The sequence below is a fragment of the Somniosus microcephalus genome, chromosome 17 (assembly GCF_052327205.1).
Source record: "Somniosus microcephalus isolate GS21.2 chromosome 17, FLI_Smic_1.0, whole genome shotgun sequence".
Lineage (NCBI taxonomy): Eukaryota > Metazoa > Chordata > Chondrichthyes > Squaliformes > Somniosidae > Somniosus > Somniosus microcephalus.
The window spans coordinates 4,054,705-4,073,174 of NC_141003.1; the positions used below are offsets into that span (position 1 = coordinate 4,054,705).

Here is an 18,470-nt window from a genome sequence, read left to right on the forward strand (position 1 = left end):
GATCAAATATTCTTCCTTAAAAAGGAACTTTACATTTCCAGGACATTTACCAAAATGATTGACATCTTACCCCAGTGGCTCCTTCTTTGTAAATGTTAAATTACGATTGGGACGTGCTTGGTTAATGGGAATTGTAGTTCCCTAAAGGACATCAAAAAATTTTCACATTAAGTTTTAGTTTGGAAACTATAAAACAAGTCAGATTTTAAGTTCTTTATGTGAAGCGCTAACACAATGAGGAGTGGTAATCAATGTGTGATCGATCGGGAGAGGTGAAATAGTTGGGACAGTGACATATCTCAAAAGAGAAGCAACATAAACACCCTCATCGTCTGTCTGGGAATCTCTCTTGGCTTGTGGACTTCACCACACACAGCAGCGCCTTCTATTAACAGAAACAAACCTTCAGCTCTCCAGAGGACCAATGGATTCAATTTAGGAGAAACAAACTACATTTTTTTCTTAAAGAAATGTTCAAAACAGCAGACCATTTAAAAAAAAAGAAAAATGGAATGGTTTTGAAACAAGCTGTAGAACTACTGCAGTTAACAAAGAGTTAGCACTCAGTGTTTCCATTCTTTACAATAAACAAATAGAAGATCCAAGGGGCTTGTTAGTTTAGTACCTGAATCTTGTCACACCATCCAGCAAAGTATCTGAATGTTTGAATGGACATTCCCACATGTGTCTTCAGAGCGAGTGTGTACACAGCCCCCGAATCAATGGCCTCAATGGTGGCAAGTTCTTCCTGGTGCTCCTCCATCAGATCTGCAAGTCTACAGTTGAACAAAGTAAGTACAGGAAAATAGGAGCATTAGAAACAGTAGGCCACGTACCTCAGAAGGTTGCGGAAGTGCAGCCAGTGATTCCCCATGGTGTTATGGGATGCTCTCTCAGCGAGCAGTCACCCCTTTCCACTATTAAAATATTGTGTGGTGCAATTTCCTGTGGGGATGTAATCAGAAAGTTACACCCAAAATTTTGCCCATTCAGCGCCCACTTTGCTGATATCAATTTAAGCCCAAATTTCCAGCCAATCTCATTATCATGACCGGAATCTGTGTAAGCATTCAGAGCTCGGGGAGAGTGTCAAATTCACACTGTATATTCCTTCTTAAAGTATGAAAATGAAAGTTTCAAGCCATCTAACTATCATTCATGCACATTCGGCACAGCAAGTTTAAGAACATCCAATTGTGGGAGCTTTTCAATTTTTAATGTCTCTTGTACTGAAACCATGAAAATTCATTCGAAGAAACAGAAAACACTGTGCAGGTCTCGGTGAGGAGAAATGAAAAACAGCCACTCAAAAAATTACAATAAAACGACTGTATCCTGCTGCCTGCCTGGGTGTTGTTTTATATCCGTTCTGAACCAGTGCAATTGCAGGAAATTTACGTGTATGGCTCTTTAGAATGAGCAGAGATGTGTTCGGGGGCAGGGATTGACAAACAGGTATAAAAGAGCAAGGAAATTGAAGCATTGTGCCCAAGTTTCCTCCATCTTCTGCTCTGCGTATTTGCTTTACACCCAGATTGTCTCTCTCTCTCTGGGCACAAACACACAGCATATTCCGCCCAGCTTCATCACAAACGGTTTTTGTGGATTTGAATTTTCAAGGTGGCATCTGCAAGCATGTTATTGACCAGACAAAGCACCACGCATGAAAATGTACAATAACCAGTGGCTCAATCCAGTTTGCTAGTGTTTTGCACAGCAACACGCCGCTGTTGAAGTGAGGGGTGAGAACTTGATGAAATAGTCAGCAAATTGAATAACTTGCATAATAACAGTGCACTCCCTCTCATATTGTATGTAATTGGAGTATCAGAAAGCACTTACTGGTACAACAATCTCCCTCTGTCTCTTGCATTCATCTTTCCCCACTGTCCATTTTCAAATGCATCTTTCGCTGCTGCCACAGCTTTATCAACATCAGCAACCGATGAATACGACAGCTCACAGATCACCTGCCGAATAGACCAATGAATTTACTAACTCACTAGCTCTGGTATCACTGCACATTTACAGACCGTTACAAATCACATCACCATTTATGTTAGTTATATGGTTATCACTATAGGACAAAGATTACAATAACACTGTCCTAGCTAAAGATGCCAGTTTATTTTGTCATATGGACAAGCTTCACTGAAAGGTCTGTTACTCACAGAGCCATCGGTGGGATTGATGGTCTCGTATGTCTTTCCATCCTCTGAGTTTGTAAACCTGCCATCGATGAAGCACTGGTGTGGCATTTTCACAGTCATGTCATTTACATCCATCGTAACCTTAAAATTAGAACCAAATGTCTTAAATTATCATGAAGACCTTTACTCAGAGCCACCTTGAAAGGCTCATTATCTTTTGGAATTTCTGGGGTACAATCACAAATGATTAACAAACTAAGCAGCAATTTGGAAACTCAAGGTGGGAGGCCTTTCAAACAACGCTGTCCCCATGAAAACTGCAACTTTAAAATGGTTCCAAGGGCTGCAGACAGACAAATCCCTCAGGTCACCCTGCTGACTGGAAAGGGTTTGTAAGGTACAAGTGTAATGATAAGTCTCCCTCAGTACTTTGTGACGTAAGAAAACTACTAGGCACTTGTCCAAGCGTTACACAAAGCTTTAATCAACTGTTTTACAACATGGAGGTCTAGTTGTGTCCTTCACTAGTTCCTGTTAAGAATGTCCTGCGCAAGCTGGGCCCGTGCCCGAGTATTTATACTCTCCCTGGATAGCACCACCCGCAGGCCACTCAGTATTATTTCATAAGTCTTTCTTTCATGAATGACTGATCCATGTCAGAGACCGGGACACTGACCAGTCTACTGATCAATGAACAGACATTGTGGTACTTACATAATCCACCTCCAGCTCCTCTTCATCCTCTCCTCTCAGTTTTCTCACAACCATCTGGATGAAATCCTCAAACTTTGTTGCCATGTAAACATCTTCATTCTGCAGCTGCAGGTCACTGCATTTCTGTTTGATTTCTTCAACCAACCTAGGCATACACCCGTGTTTTTAATCATGCTGAGCTCATCTTATACAGTACTTCAGAAAGAAAAAAGCGTTCTCATAAGAACTAGTTTTTAACCATTAAGGGTTTTCAAACGGTGATCAAGATGCAACTAGTCTTTGTCAGCACATTTCTAGCGAATCATTACATTCCGGATTCACCAGGACAGCCCAACATCATCAGCACACAACAATCTGCAGGATAATCAGATGTTAAAATGGAATGTTCCTCATCATTTGATTATGCGGAGAGAACGAATGATCACTCGAAGTGCATGTTCAACACATTCCGATAATGTATGATAATTCACTACAGCTCAGTCACCTGTGGGCTAAAGCCGACAAGCGCCAATGTTACGCTGAAATCAAAAATCAGGTATTTGCTGAAATTTAATACTAAAAACATAGAAAAATAGGAGTAGAAATAGGCTATTCAGTCCTTCAAGCCTGCTCCACCATGCAATATGATCATGGCTGATCCTCTATCTCAATACCATATTCCCGCTCTCTCCCCATATCCCTTGATGCCTTTTGCGTCTAGAAATCTATCGCCTTCTTAAATATATTCAGTGACTTGGCCTCCACAGCCCTCTGTGGTAGAGAATTCCACAGGTTCACCACCCTGAGTGAAGAAATTTCTCCTCATCTCAGTCCTAAATGTCCTACCCCATATCCTGAGACTGTGACCCCTCGTTCTAGACCCCCCAGCCAGGGGAAACATCCTCCCTGCATCCAGTCTGTCTAGCCCTGTCAGAATTTTATAAGTTTCAATGAGACCCCCTCTCATTATTCTAAACTCTAGTGAATACAGACCTAGTCGACCCAATCTCTCCTCATACGATAGTCCTGCCATCCCAGGAATCAGTCTGGTGAACCTTCGCTGCACTCCCTCTATGGCAAGTATATCCTTTCTTGGGTAAGGAGACCAAAACTGCACACAGTACTCCAGGTGTGGTCTCACCAAGGCCCTGTATAACTGTAGTAAGACATCCTTGCTCCTGTTCTCAAATCCTCTTGCAATGAAGGCCAACATATCATTTGCATTCCTAACTGCTTGCTGCACCTGCATGTTTGCTTTCAGTGACTGGTGTACAAGGACACCCTCTGTACATCAACATTTCTCAATCTATCACCATTTAAATAATACTCTGCCTTTCTGTTTTTCCTACCGAAGTGGATAACTTCACATTTATCCACGTTATACTGCATCTGCCATGTATTTGCCCACTCACTCAACTTGTCTAAATCGCCTTGAAGCCTCTTTGCATCTTCCTCACAGCTCATAATCCCACCTAGTTTCATGTCGTCAGCAAACTTGGAAATATTACAATTGGTTCCCTCATTGATATATATTGTGAATAGCTGGGGCCCAAGCTCTGATCCCTGCGGTACCCCACTAATCACCGTCTGACACCCCGAAAAAGACCCATTTATTCTTGCTCTGTTTCCTGTCTGTTAACCAATTTTCAATCCATGCCAGTATATTACCCCCAATCCCATGTGCTTTAATTTTGCACACTAACCTCTTATATGGGACTTTATATCAAAGGCCTTCTGAAAATCCAAATACACCACATCCACTGGTTCTCCTTTATCTATTCTACCAGTTACATCCTCAAAAAACTCCAGTAGGTTTGTCAAACATGATTTCCCTTTCATAAATCCATGTTGACTTTGTCTAACCCCGTTGATATTTTCGAAGTGTCCTGTTATCACAACCTTTATACAGGAAACTTTGGTTTATCCAGAGGTTGTATGTCCGGAAACCTCGATCTAACGGCAGAAATCAGCAGCCATTTTGGTTAGGTTTTTTTTCTCCGAGCATTTTTTATTTTTTATTTTTTTTTATAACAGTCAGGCTCTGGAAAGCGTCTCTGTAGCTTAGCAACAGCTTCAGAGACACTTCCAAGGTACGGGCCGAGTGTTTACAAGCTGTTGCTAAGCAACAGTGTTTGTTGTCAGATACGGAGATGAAAACCTCCTTTAACATTAGCGCTGGTCTATCCGGAAGTTTTGATAGATCGGCAGCAGCTCGGTCCCGTCGGTGCCGGATATCGCCAAGTTTCCTGTAATAGACTCGAGCATTTTCCCTACTACTGATGTTAGGCTAACCGGTCTGTAGTTCCGTTTTCTCTCTCCCTCCTTTTTTAAATAGTGGGGTTACATTTGCCACCCTCCAAATTGCAGGAACTGTTCCATAATCTATAGAATAATCCACAATCTGCTGATTTCTTATCACATCACAAAAGCTGCAATCATCTTTATGCAGAATCAGCAAAAGGTGGTTAACACACTGTGAAATTTGCAAATGGAATTGGGTTTTCATGTGTCAGCACCTCAGTGAGAGGGTGAAGTACTGTGTCCTACACATAGCTCCACAGAAAGAAAATCACCTGACCACGTCCATGGAAGCTGCTCCAGATTTGAAGAAATCTGTGGAATCCTCAATGGCACTTACATTGCTCAGAATTGACTTCCAGATGGCCTGGAACACAATAAAAATAAAACAAATTAGCATGTGTACATAAGAGAACACCTTCCATTCTAGAAAGATGCTGCACTGAGCCCCATATAGAACAGTTTGCCAGGAAACCTATTATATCGCAATCTTTGGGTAATGTTGGGTTGACTTTTTTTTAAGCTCCTCACCCACACTGCTAATTCCAGTTGGACAATTAGCCCACTCCAAAAATACAACTGATTCTCTCTAATGACTTCCTTCAGCCCAATACACACAACAATCTGGTTTGCCCGAGACTTAGACTAACAGCTGTTGTTCAAAGATGAAAGATTTTATTCGAAGAATCATAGAATCTTACAGCACAGGAGGCCGCCATTCGGCCCATGGTGCCTGTGCTAGCTCTTTGGTAGAGCTCTCCAATTAGTCCCACTCTCCTGCTCTTTCCCCATGCCCCTACAAATGTTTCCTTTTCAAGTCTGATTGCCTTTTGAAAGTTACTGTTGAATCTGCTTCCACCGCCCTTTCAGGCAGCGCGTTTCAGGTCACAACAACTCGCTGCGGAAAAATATTTCTTCTCACTGCCCCTCTGGTTGCCAATTATTTTAAATCTGTGTCCTCTGGTTATGACCCTCCTGCCAGTGGAAACAGTTTCTCTCTCTCTACTCGCTCAAAACCCTTCGTAATTGTAAACACCTCCATCAAATCTCCTCTTAACCTTCTCTGCTCTAAGGAGAACAACCCCAGCTTCTCCAGTCTCTCCATGTAACTGAAGTCCCTCATCCCTGGAACCATTTTAGTAAATCTCCTCTGCACTCTTGAGATCCTTCCTAAAGTGCAGTGCCCAGAATTGGACACAATACTCCAGCTGAGGCCCACCCAGTGATTTATAAAGGTTTAGCATTAACTTCCTTGACTTTGCACTCTATGCCTCTGTTTATAAAGCCACGGAAAACCTTTTTTTTTTGTAAACAGCCCTCTCAATTTGTCCTGCCACCTTCAATGATTTGTGTGTGGACACCCCCCGGGTCTCTGTTCTTGCACTCCCTTTAAAATTGTGCTATTTAGTTTATATTGAAGAGGGGCAGGTTATTCTGCGGGCCAACATTCCTCCCTCAACCAACTGGTCATTTGCCTCATCGGATTTTACAAAATGGCTGCTGCATAGTCATTCCCTTATTTACCACGTTAGTTACCACCTCAAAAAATTCAACTAGTGTACACTGTTTCTGACAATCCTCCGCTGCAGTTCGTGCGGGAGCTCTGGAAACCCCATGGAAACTCTCCCCCAGGATGTGCATTTTCAGTGCAAACAGGAAGTAAGTTAGAATTGGGAGCATTTAGCAAATGAAAGTTAACATTTGAATTTTAAAAAAACAGGGTTGACAAAAGGCCGTTTAGCCCAAAGTCTGATGTGCCTCAATAATCCCGAGACTCGATGTTAGCGAAACAAAACAAGGCTTTTATTAACTTAGAAGATAACACGCAGTGGAGAGAGGTATCTTCCATCTGGGGCTCTGCAGTACTGGATATGAGGCCAGACTGAGCTGGCTTACATAGAGGCCAGGTATGGGCGGAGCCCTACACACAACACATTCCATACATTCCAATATACAATACAATGGTGAGGAGAAACCTGAAACCAACCACAGTCACAGGCAATACAATGGTGAGGGGGAACCTGAAACCAACCACAGTCACAGGCAGTGATGAATGGAATATTTCATCACATTCACCCCTTCTATAGATTTAGTCTGTTCGGGGGTTTGGTAGTCCTCTGCGACCGACGTGGCTGTTGTGGTGTCGCGGGTGTCGGCTGGGTGTCCCCGGTGGCCTCCTGGGTCTCTGCCGGGGGTGCCGCCAGGGTTGTTGAAGGGGTAGTTGGTGGGGGTGCCGTTGGTCGATGTTCTTCCGGGGGTGATGAAAGAGTAGTGGGTGGGTAAGAGTTGCTGTGGTCGTTATTGCTGCTATTGCCGTGGTTGTTGTCGTTACCGGCTGGGGCGACGTCTTTTATTGACACGGTGTCCTCCCTTCCATCGGCGTGCCGGACATACGCGTATTGGGGGTTGGCGTGGAGTAGGTGCACTGGCTCCACGAGAGGGTCCGTCTTATGGCCCCTCACATGCCTTCGCACGAATACCGGACCTGGGGTGGAGAGCCATGACGGCATGGATACGCCTGAGGTGGATTTCCGGGGAAAGCTAAACATTCGTTCATGAGGCGTGGCATTAGTGGCAGTACACAATAGCGACCGTATCGAATGGAGCACATCTGAGGGGACTTCCTGCCAGCGGGAGATAGGGAGGCCCTTGGTCCTTAGAGCTAGAGTGACTGCTTTCCATACTGTCCCGTTCTCTCGCTCCACTTGACCGTTACCCCGGGGGTTGTAGCTGGTGGTACGGCTCGTGGCGATACCCCTGGACAGCATGTACTGGCGTAGCTCTTCACTCATGAAGGACACCCCCCTATCCGTGTGGATGTAGCTCGGCATACCGAACAGGCAGAACAGGCTGTTGAGGCATTTAATGACCGTGGCGCTGGTCATGTCTGGGCAGGGGAAGGCGAATGGGAACCGGGAGTATTCGTCCACAATGTTCAGGAAGTAAACATTGCGGTCGACGGACGGGAGGGGGCCCTTGAAATCTAAGCTGAGCCGCTCAAAGGGCCGTGTAGCTTTGATTAAGTGGGCTCTATCAGGGTGGTAGAACCGAGGCTTGCACTCAACGCAAGTGCGGCAGTTCCTGGTCAGAGACCGAACTTCCTCAATCGAGTAGGGTAAGTTGCGGGACTTTATGAAGTGGAACAGCCGCGTGACCCCTGGGTGGCAGAGGTCATTGTGGAGGGTCTGTAGCCGATCCCCGGTGGCGCTGGCACACATCCCTCGTGAGAGGGCATCTGGGGATTCGTTAAGGGCCCCTGGCCGGTAAATGATGTCATACTCGAAGGTGGAGAGCTCGATCCGCCACCTAAGAATCTTATCATTTTTGATCTTCCCCCTCTGTTTATTATTGAACATAAACGCTACCGACCGCTGGTCGGTAAGTAGGGTGAAGCGTTTGCCGGCTAGGTAGTGGCGCCAGTGGCGCACTGCCTCCACGATGGCTTGGGCCTCCTTTTCCACGGAGGAGTGTCTGATCTCGGGCCCTTGGAGGGTCCTCGAGAAGAAAGCTACGGGCCGCCCCGCCTGGTTGAGGGTGGCCGCCAAGGCAAAGTCAGACGCATCACTTTCCACTTGAAAGGGAGTGTTCTCGTCCACTGCCTGTAGCGTGGCCCGCTCAATATCCTGCTTAATGCTTTTGAAGGCGGCGTGGGCCTCAGCAGAGAGCGGAAAAGAGGATGCTTTCAAGAGGGGGCGGGCTTTGTCGGAGTAGTTGGGGACCCATTGGGAATAATAAGAAAATAACCCCAGGCACCTTTTCAGGGCTTTGGGAGTGTTGGGCAGGGGCAGCTCCCGTAGGGGGCGCAATCGGTCGGGGTCTGGTCCGATTTCCCCATTCTCCACCACGCTGCCTAGTATGCAGAGGCGCGTGGTGTTGAAAACGCACTTGTCCTCGTTGTAGGTGAGGTTGAGTTTTTGTGCGGTTTTCAGGAACCTCTCGAGGTTCGAGTCGTGATCCTGCTGGTTGTGACCGCAGATGGTGACATTGTCGAGGTAGGGGAAGGTTGCCTGCAAGTGGTGGTTATCGACCATGCGATCCATCTCCCTCTGGAAGACCGAGACCCCATTCGTCACCCCAAAGGGGACTCTGAGGAATTGGTAGAGGCGTCCGTTCGCCTCGAAGGCGGTGTACGGGCGGTCCTCTGGTCTGATAGGGAGCTGGTGGTACGCTGACTTGAGGTCAATGGTGGAGAACACCCGGTATTGGGCGATTTGGTTCACCATTTCTGATATGCGGGGTAGCGGGTAGGCGTCTAGTTGGGTGTACCTGTTGATCGTTTGGCTATAGTCGATCACCATCCGTTTCTTCTCGCTACCCCTTACCACCACCACTTGGGCGCGCCACGGGCTATTGCTGCATTCAATAATGCGCTCTTTCAGGAGCCTGTCTACCTCGGTCGCGATAAACCGCCTGTCCTCCCAGCTGTACCTCCTGCTTTTGGTCGCTATTGGCCGGCAGTTAGGGGTAAGGTTCGCGAATAGCGAAGGCGGCTTTACCTTCAGGGTAGCCAGGCCGCACACTGAGGGGCGGCTGGGACCCACCGTACTTGAGCGTGATGCTTTGGTGGTTGCACTGGAAATCCAGGCCCAAGATCACGCTCGCGCATAGATTCTTCATGATTAATACTTCAAAATTATCGTATACCGTCCCGTTAACGGACAATTGTACCGTGCAGTAACCCAGAATGGTCGATGTCTGGGTTTTATCAGCCATAGAGATAGTACCCCGAGTAGGGACCACCTTTAGGGAGAGTTGTTGTGCCAGTTCAGGGTGGATAAAACTCTCCGTGCTTCCACTGTCAATTAAACATTTAACCCGGCACCCGTTTACCTCGATGTCCACCATTGATTTGGATAGCGGGTGGGGCCTGGTCTGGTCTACTGTGACCGATGCCACTGTAGGGCCCTGATCGAGACAAGATGGCATCCACGCTGTCTGCTCACAAGATGGCGGACCCCACGAGGTCGGGCAAGATGGCGTCCAAGATGGCCGCTCCCACGGCGCACACGCGGCGGTGGCGGGTTTTGGTTTTCCGGCGGGGTTCCCTCTGCACACCTTCCCGAAGTGCCCATTCTTACCGCACTTAAAGCAGGTGGTGCCTTTCGCCGGGCACAGGTTTCTGGTGTGCTTTGGCTGCCCGCAGAAGTAGCAGTTGGGTCCCCGACGCGTCGCGGCTGTCGTAGGGCTTCTGGGGGGAGAGCGGGGCCCCGACGGTGTCGGGCTGCCGGGCGGGGAAGATGCCTTCCAAGATGGCGGCGCCCTTGGTGCACACGTGGCGGCGTGGACGGCGCGGGCTGAAGAGTAGGCGTCCGAGTTTCTCTGGGCCACATCCAGGGATCGCGCGGTGTCCGCAGCCTGTTTCAGGTCCAATCCCGTTTTTTCCAGCAGTCTTTGCCGGATGTAAGTGGAGCTGAGGCCTGTGATAAAGGCATCGCGAACAAGCTCGTCGGTGTACACTGCGGCTTTTACATCTCGGCACTTGCAGTCTTTGCCAAGCATTTTCAGGGTGCCTAGGAACTCCTCCACCGATTCCCCAGGTCGCTGTGCGCGAGTGGCGAGCAGATGCCTAGCATACACCTCATTCGTAGGCTGCTGGTAATGCGCCTTTAAGATGTCGCAGGCGGCCAGGTACGTGTCGGCGTCTTGGATGAGGGGGTAAACCCGGTGGCTTACCCAATTCCGCAGAATTCCGAGTTTCATACTCGCAGCGTCCGTAGCGTCTTTGACGGCTGCGGAATTGTCCAGGAAGAATTCCATACACATAAACCAGTGTCCGAAGCGTGCTGATGCGTCCGGAGCATGCTGATCCAAATCCAAACGTTCGGGTTTCAGGAGTTGATCCATCGTGTTGAAAAATAAGTTAATAAAATTGATGTGCCTCAATAATCCCGAGACTCGATGTTAGCGAAACAAAACAAGGCTTTTATTAACTTAGAAGATAACACGCAGTGGAGAGAGGTATCTTCCATCTGGGGCTCTGCAGTACTGGATATGAGGTCAGACTGAGCTGGCTTACATAGAGGCCAGGTATGGGCGGAGCCCTACACACAACACATTCCATACATTCCAATATACAATACAATGGTGAGGAGAAACCTGAAACCAACCACAGTCACAGGCAATACAATGGTGAGGGGGAACCTGAAACCAACCACAGTCACAGGCAGTGATGAATGGAATATTTCATCACAAGGTCAACTCAATCACTTAAGTTTATCTAATTGTATTCCGAATAACCCGAATATTTTTGCCCCAATTACCTACCTTGATGAATAATTCCAAACATTTATCAAAGCGTACAATGAAATACTTGATGAAGGGCAGTGACTGTTGTGTGGGTATCTGCTGCAGCCATCTTGTAATATCCCATAAACAGCAATGAGGCCAATCAGGGAGGAATGTTGGCCAGGACACTGAAGAACACCCAACTAATTTGACTTTTGTCTTTCCCTAATTCAACACACTTAGCACAACTATGCTTAACCCTCTCCACCCCTTCCCCTCCCTCGTGCCAACCAACATCATTTTGGATTTTTCTGCATGTTGAGCAGAACATCCTTAGATAACGTGACAGTCAACAGTTCCACTGAATGCACTAGACGGTCAGATAGTGGGGCCAGATACCAAATACCTACAGTGAGAAACATAGTTTGGAAAGGCTCTTTTGTTTCTGAAGATTCCCATTACAGAGAAACAGGCCTTACCTTTATATCCTCGGCAACTTTCTTCTCTTCTTCCGTCAATTCCACAGCGACAGTGTCACCAGAAGAGAAATATTTGGAGGCAGGAATCATTTTTCCATCTTCAAACTGAAGGTTTCGAACCACCAGCTGCAAAAATCAATGATCATCTCTGATCTAAGCTAGTAAGTGTAGACAAGCCACCAAAACCACTGAATAACTCCACTACCTTCACTGCCACTCAGCAACACCAAACTAAAAGGTCCCAGTTCCGATCCAAGGCCTGTGCTGTGTCAGACAAGATCAGCCAGGCCAGTGTGGAGGCACCTTACAATCGATCTCAGACTTAGAGCCAGGAAGTAGGCTTCCCAAAGCCGACCCTGTCAGAAGGTACGTGTGTGGGGAGTGCCTGGCGGTGATCTAACAGTCTCCAAAGCCGACCCGGTCAGAAGGTACGTGTGTGGGGAGTGCCTGGCGGTGATCTGACAGTCTCCAAAGCCGACCCTGTTAGAAGGTACATGTGTGGGGAGTGCCTGGCGGTGATCTAACAGTCTCCAAAGCTGACCCTGTCAGAAGGTACGTGTGTGGGGCAGTGCCTGGCGGTGATCTGACAGTCTCCAAAGCTGACCCTGTCAGAAGGTACGTGTGTGGGGCAGTGCCTGGCGGTGATCTAACAGTCTCCAAAGCTGACCCTGTCAGAAGGTACGTGTGTGGGGCAGTGCCTGGCGGTGATCTAACAGTCTCTAAAGCTGACCCTGTCAGAAGGTACGTGTGTGGGGAGTGCCTGGCGGTGATCTAACAGTCTCCAAAGCCGACCCTGTCAGAAGGTACATGTGTGGGGAGTGCCTGGCGGTGATCTGACAGTCTCCAAAGCCGACCCTGTCAGAAGGTACATGTGTGGGGAGTGCCTGGCGGTGATCTGACAGTCTCCAAAGCCGACCCTGTCAGAAGGTGCGTGTGTGGGGAGTGCCTGGCGGTGATCTAACAGTCTCCAAAGCTGACCCTGTCAGAAGGTACATGTGTGGGGAGTGCCTGGCGGTGATCTGACAGTCTCCAAAGCCGACCCTGTCAGAAGGTACATGTGTGGGGCAGTGCCTGGCGGTGATCTAACAGTCTCTAAAGCCGACCCGGTCAGAAGGTACGTGTGTGGGGAGTGCCTGGCGGTGATCTAACAGTCTCCAAAGCCGACCCGGTCAGAAGGTACGTGTGTGGGGAGTGCCTGGCGGTGATCTAACAGTCTCTAAAGCCGACCCTGTTAGAAGGTACATGTGTGGGGCAGTGCCTGGCGGTGATCTGACAGTCTCCAGAAGTCCTCTGACACTATCTCGGGTAAAGTGTGCAGAATGGGCAGTGGTTGCGGCACAGAGGGATCTGCACCACTGAACACCACTTTGGGGGGTGGGGGTGAAGAAGAGGAGAAAAAGTATAGAGAGATTTGGATATGGAGTAGCTTCATTTAGTGAGTAAGAACTCCATTAATTTCAGATGCTGGCTGCTTCTATCCGTACACGTCTACAAACAGCTTTAAAAAAAGCTGTCAGAAACAATGACTTTGGGTGAGGCCTGTTACTATCGTTAGTTCTAAACCTATTACAGTTCATGAACAAACAAACTTTAGTCATGAAGCTTGGTTGCGATTGATTTAATCTAAGAATTGGTTTGGAGAAAGCAATTACATCTCCACAGGGCTCAGCAGAATTTCAGAAGTCTTAGATTTAGAAACACTCATTCCATGACTATGATAGGCTCAAGTGGAACATAAATGCTAGCATGGACGGGTTGGGCCAAATGGCCTGTTCCTGTGCTGTATATTCTATGATAGGCCAGCATACGAGAGTCTTACCATGTTTCCATCACTGCCAAAGAGCACCAGTCCATTGTTGGTTACCAGGCCAGGCTTGCTGGCACCATTGATCGCCAATGGTTGGCCTGATGGTATTGCACCTTTATACATGGATGAACCAAACAAAGTGACTGCCTAAAGTGGGCAAGAAACAGTACACGACTGTTAGTGATATACTGTAGAAACAAAGTCATCTCTCAACCATGCAAAAAATCAACACTTGGCATTCTTTAGATCAGAAACCAGCTCAGCAGCAATCAGACAGTGTCATTTGTTAGTTATTATCTAATGTATTCTCAGCAATTGTAGGCACCAAACTCCGGTTTCCAGATTTTGGGTGGTGAAACGCGCGCTACTCTTTGATCTGCCACGTGATCTCCTGGTACACATGCTGGCAAACTATCAGTGCGTGGTCAAAAACTGACATTACATTCTACAAACATGTGTGGCCTGAGGACATCTTGGCATCTTGTGCTAATGTTCCAGCCTCTCTCAATCCTGACAGAGTTGTGGATCATCACTGATGGAGGAGGTAGTGAATACAACTGCATCCAATTCCAGCGACAATCTCTTTCAATATGCCATCACAGAGAGGCTAGTGCAGTTCGCCAATATTCCAAACGGCAATGTTCCACAGGTAGGACTAGGAATCAAATATCATGGAAGTACTTTGGACACAAGTGCTCGTCAAGGAGATGAAGGTCCTTTGGCTGCAGGTTTCCATATTGATCATTTTATTTTTATTAGGTTATGCACTTTGGCAGGAAAAATCATAGAGCAAGTTATTATCTTAATGGCAAGAAACTGGAAAGTACTGAAGTACAAAGGGATCTGGGGGTCCTGGTGCACGAAACTCAAAAAGTTAGTATGCAGGTGCAGCAAGTGATCAAGAAGGCCAATGGAATGTTGGCTTTTATTTCTAGGGGGATAGAATATAAAAACAGGGAGGTATTGCTGCAGTTATACAAGGTATTGGTGAGACTGCACCTGGAATACTGCATACAGTTTTGGTGTCCATACTTAAGAAAAGACATACTTGCTCTCGAGGCAGTACAAAGAAGGTTCACTCGGTTAATCACAGGGATGAGGGGGTGGTCATATGAGGAGAGGTTGAGTAGATTGGGACTCTACTCATTGGAGTTCAGAAGAATGAGAGGCGATCTTATTGAAACATATAAGATTGTGAAGGGGTTGGATCGGGTGGATGCGGTGAGGATGTTCCCAATGGGTGAAACTAGAGCTAGGGGGCATAGTCTTAGAATAAGGGGCTGCTCTTTCAAAACTGAGATGAGGAGAAACTTCTTCACTCAGAGGGTGGTAGGTTTGTGGAATTTGCTGCCCCAGAAAGCTGTGGAAGCTACATTATTAAATAAATTTAAAACAGAAATAGATAGTTTCCTAGAAGTAAAGGGAATTAAGGGTTACGGGGAGCGGGCAGGAAATTGGACATGAGTCTATGTTCGGAACGGTCATGGCCCTGTAGGTAACGGAGCGGGCCCAGGGGCCGTGTAGCCTGGTTCTGCTCCTACTTCTTGTGTTCTAATTCTGTGTTAGATTTCAGGAGATGGTTTTATTCCTGTTCCTGGCTGGGGTGGAGATTACCTTTACAGAAGGTAAGTACTGTAGAAAATATAGGGACAGAGTGCTCTCCTGGAAGAGTTTCGATCGCCTAGATGGGTCGGAGAGGAATTTCCCAGATTTTTTCTCCCAAATTGGCCATTGGGTTTTTTATCTGGTTTTTCGCCTCTCCCGGGAGATCACATGGGTTCCGGTGGGATGGAGAGTGATAGAAGATTTGAGGTTAGGCTCAGATCAGCCATGATCTTATTGAATGGTGGAGCAGGCTCGAGGGGCCGATTGGCCTACTCCTGCTCCTATTTCTTATGTCTTATCTTATGTTACTTCACAAATACCATACACAATTCAATATCTTACTAAATGCATTACTCTCTTAATTTAATACATTAAGATGCACAGGAGCATTTGCGATATAAAGCCCCACAGGTCCTGCAATCCCCTTCACCAGGGTAACTGGTTTACAGTGATGGGCAAATTACATTTCTATTAGATAGATTTCTGGGAATTTTACCAGTGATCTGGGATCAAATTCCATAATTCAGTTAATTTTTCCATGAAAAACAGTAATTAGTGCTAATGACCTCATCCAGCAGTGATGTGTGCGCCTGGACAACCAAATCTTTTTGCTCCTTGACAGTTCCTAGCTTCTCACCATTAAGAAAATATTCTGATTAACTATGTTCGTTAGACCTGACTTGCCCTTTACAATCCACGCTGGCTCTCTCTGATCAGCTCATATTTGTCCAAATGCTCAGTCACTCTGTCCCTAATAAAAGATTCTAGTAACTTCCCCACAACTGACGTTAGACTAATAGGCCTATAATTTCCCAGTTTATCTCTCCGACCATTCTTAAATAATGGTGTGACAGTGGCAGTTTTCCAATCCAATGGGGACAATTCCTGAATCGAGAGTTTTGGAAGTTCATGACTAAAACATCATCAATTTCCTCACCCATTTCTTTTAATCCCCTGGGGTGGAATCCATCGGGTCCTGGAGATTTGTCCATCTTTAATCTCATTAGTTTCTCCATCACCATTTAAAAAAAAACTTATATTGAACCTCCCCTTGATTTATTTTTAGTTGTCCTTGTATCTCTGTGAAGGAGTGTTTGTATAACTCATGCACTTTGTCATGGAGTGCATGTGTTCAATACTACTGCAATGTACAAAGCACCAAGACTAATATTGTACAAAATTTGCCTGTCACATATCATAGGTACTACACAGGATATACGGCACAGAAACAGGCCATTCGGCCCACCCAGTCCATGCCGGTGTTTATGCTCCACTCGAGCCTCCTCCTATCCTTCCTCATCTAAATCTATCAGCATAACCCTCTATTCCCTTCTCCCTCATACGCTTGTCCAGCCTCCCCTTAAATGCATCTATACTATTCACTTCAACCACTCCCTGTGGTAGCGAGTTCCACATTCTCACCACTCTCTGGGTAAGAAGTTTCTTCTGAATTCCCTATTGGATTTCTTGGTGACTATCTTATATTGATGGCCTCTAATTATGCTCTTCCCCACAAGTGGAAACATTCTCTCTGTATCCACTCTATCAAAACCTTTCATAATTGTAAAGACCTCTATTAGGTCACCCCTCAGCCTTCTTTTTTCAAGAAAAAAGAGACCCAGCCTGTTCATCCTTTCCTGATATGTATACCCTCGCATTTCTGGTATCATCCTTGTAAATCTTCTCTGCACCCTCTCCACTGCCTCTCCATCCTTTTTTTTAAAGTGTGGTCTAACCAAGGTTCGATACAGATTTAGCATAACTTCCCTACTTTTCAATTCTATACCTCTAGAAATAAACCTTAGTGTTCGGTTTGCTTTTTTTTATGGTCTTGCTAACCTGTATCGCAACTTTTAGTGATTTGTGTATTTGTACTCCGAGATTGCTCTGTTCCCTCTACCCCACCTAGACTCGCACCCTCCAAGTAATAAGTGACCTCCCTATTCTTCCTACCAAAATGTAATACCTCACATTTATCTGTGTTGAACTTCATTTGCCAATTATATGGCCATTCTGCAAGTTTATTAATGTCTTCCTGTAATTTGTTGCAGTCCTTCTCAGTATTGACTACCCGCCCCCCCCCCCACACACACACACAATTTGGTGTCATCCACAAATTTAGAAATTGTGTTTTTGATTCCAAATTCTAAATTGTATTCAAAGTGTTCATGTGTAATGACTTAACATATCCACTTAAGGGTATACTGAAGGAGTGTATGTATAACGTGTACCGTTTTCTGGAGGTGCAGGGAGTGAAGAAACCGTACACAATCCTGTATTTGTAATAAGGATGTGGACTCCATATGGTTTACTTGACCAAAAAACTACCCAGTAAGCCTTGGGCATAGGCAGCGGAAACATACATTCAGCCAATCCCATCAGAGAACATACATTCAGCCAGTCCCATCAGAGAACAAGCATTCAGCCAGTCCCGTTAGATAACATGCATTCAGCCAGTCCCCTCAGAGAACATGCATTCAGCCAGTCCTATTATGTCCCTGTATAATTGAGACACAGACTGCAGGAGTTGGTTATAACAGGTCTTTACTGAATGGAGGCAACCTGAAACTACTATGCAAATGTTACTACACAGGCTTATATACAGGGGTGGTCACTACTGGTACTGCAGTATACAGGGGCTGCAGAATATAGTTCCTTCTGCAAAGTACATACACTACAATTCCTCCCCTTTTAGCTAAACAGTACATAACATTCGATTAACAATGAAATAACATATTTACAATTACAGATGCTAGACACATTAGTTGAAGTTAAGCAATTATAAGTTCAGTCTTTGAGGAGGCTTCCTGATTCTGTCTGGATAACGCCTCTTTGGGGTATCAGGTTCTTCTGGCAAACTTGAGTCGGGATCAATATCGTTGTTTGGTTCGTCTGCTTCCAATATCACCGATTCTGCGGTAGATGCAATTGGTACTTCGGTTTCATCGCCAGGTGTATCAGATCGTGGTGTGGAGTTGACGTTTCCCAGTGACTCTAGAATCTGGTCAGCATGGCGTCTTACAATGCTCTCTCCAACGTCCACGGTATACATTAGAGGTCCTTGTCGTGTACAGATCGTTCCTGGCTGCCATTTCTCAGTGCGGTAGTCCCGGGCCAAAACTGGTTGACCTATCTTAAAACTCCTGGTCGGCCTTTCATTCATATTCTGAAACTGCCTGTTCTCCACATCTCTTCTGATGTTTGGCTTAACCA

At 46.3% G+C, this 18,470-nt stretch overlaps 1 protein-coding gene across 1 annotated transcript in view; it reads right to left on the reverse strand.

Annotated features, from left to right (window-relative positions):
- LOC147105455 (mitochondrial 10-formyltetrahydrofolate dehydrogenase-like) overlaps window positions 1–18,470 on the reverse strand; it is a gene marked incomplete at its 5' end in the record, with an annotated part of 46,277 nt that overhangs the window by 12,128 nt on the left and 15,679 nt on the right. Inside the window, 8 exons of the mRNA XM_086010906.1 lie at window positions 71–141; window positions 626–776; window positions 1,843–1,970; window positions 2,172–2,291; window positions 2,865–3,009; window positions 5,417–5,508; window positions 11,846–11,971; window positions 13,665–13,799. Of these exons, the coding sequence (XP_085867032.1) occupies window positions 71–141; window positions 626–776; window positions 1,843–1,970; window positions 2,172–2,291; window positions 2,865–3,009; window positions 5,417–5,508; window positions 11,846–11,971; window positions 13,665–13,799 (968 nt within the window). The remainder of the gene's footprint in view (window positions 1–70; window positions 142–625; window positions 777–1,842; window positions 1,971–2,171; window positions 2,292–2,864; window positions 3,010–5,416; window positions 5,509–11,845; window positions 11,972–13,664; window positions 13,800–18,470) is intronic.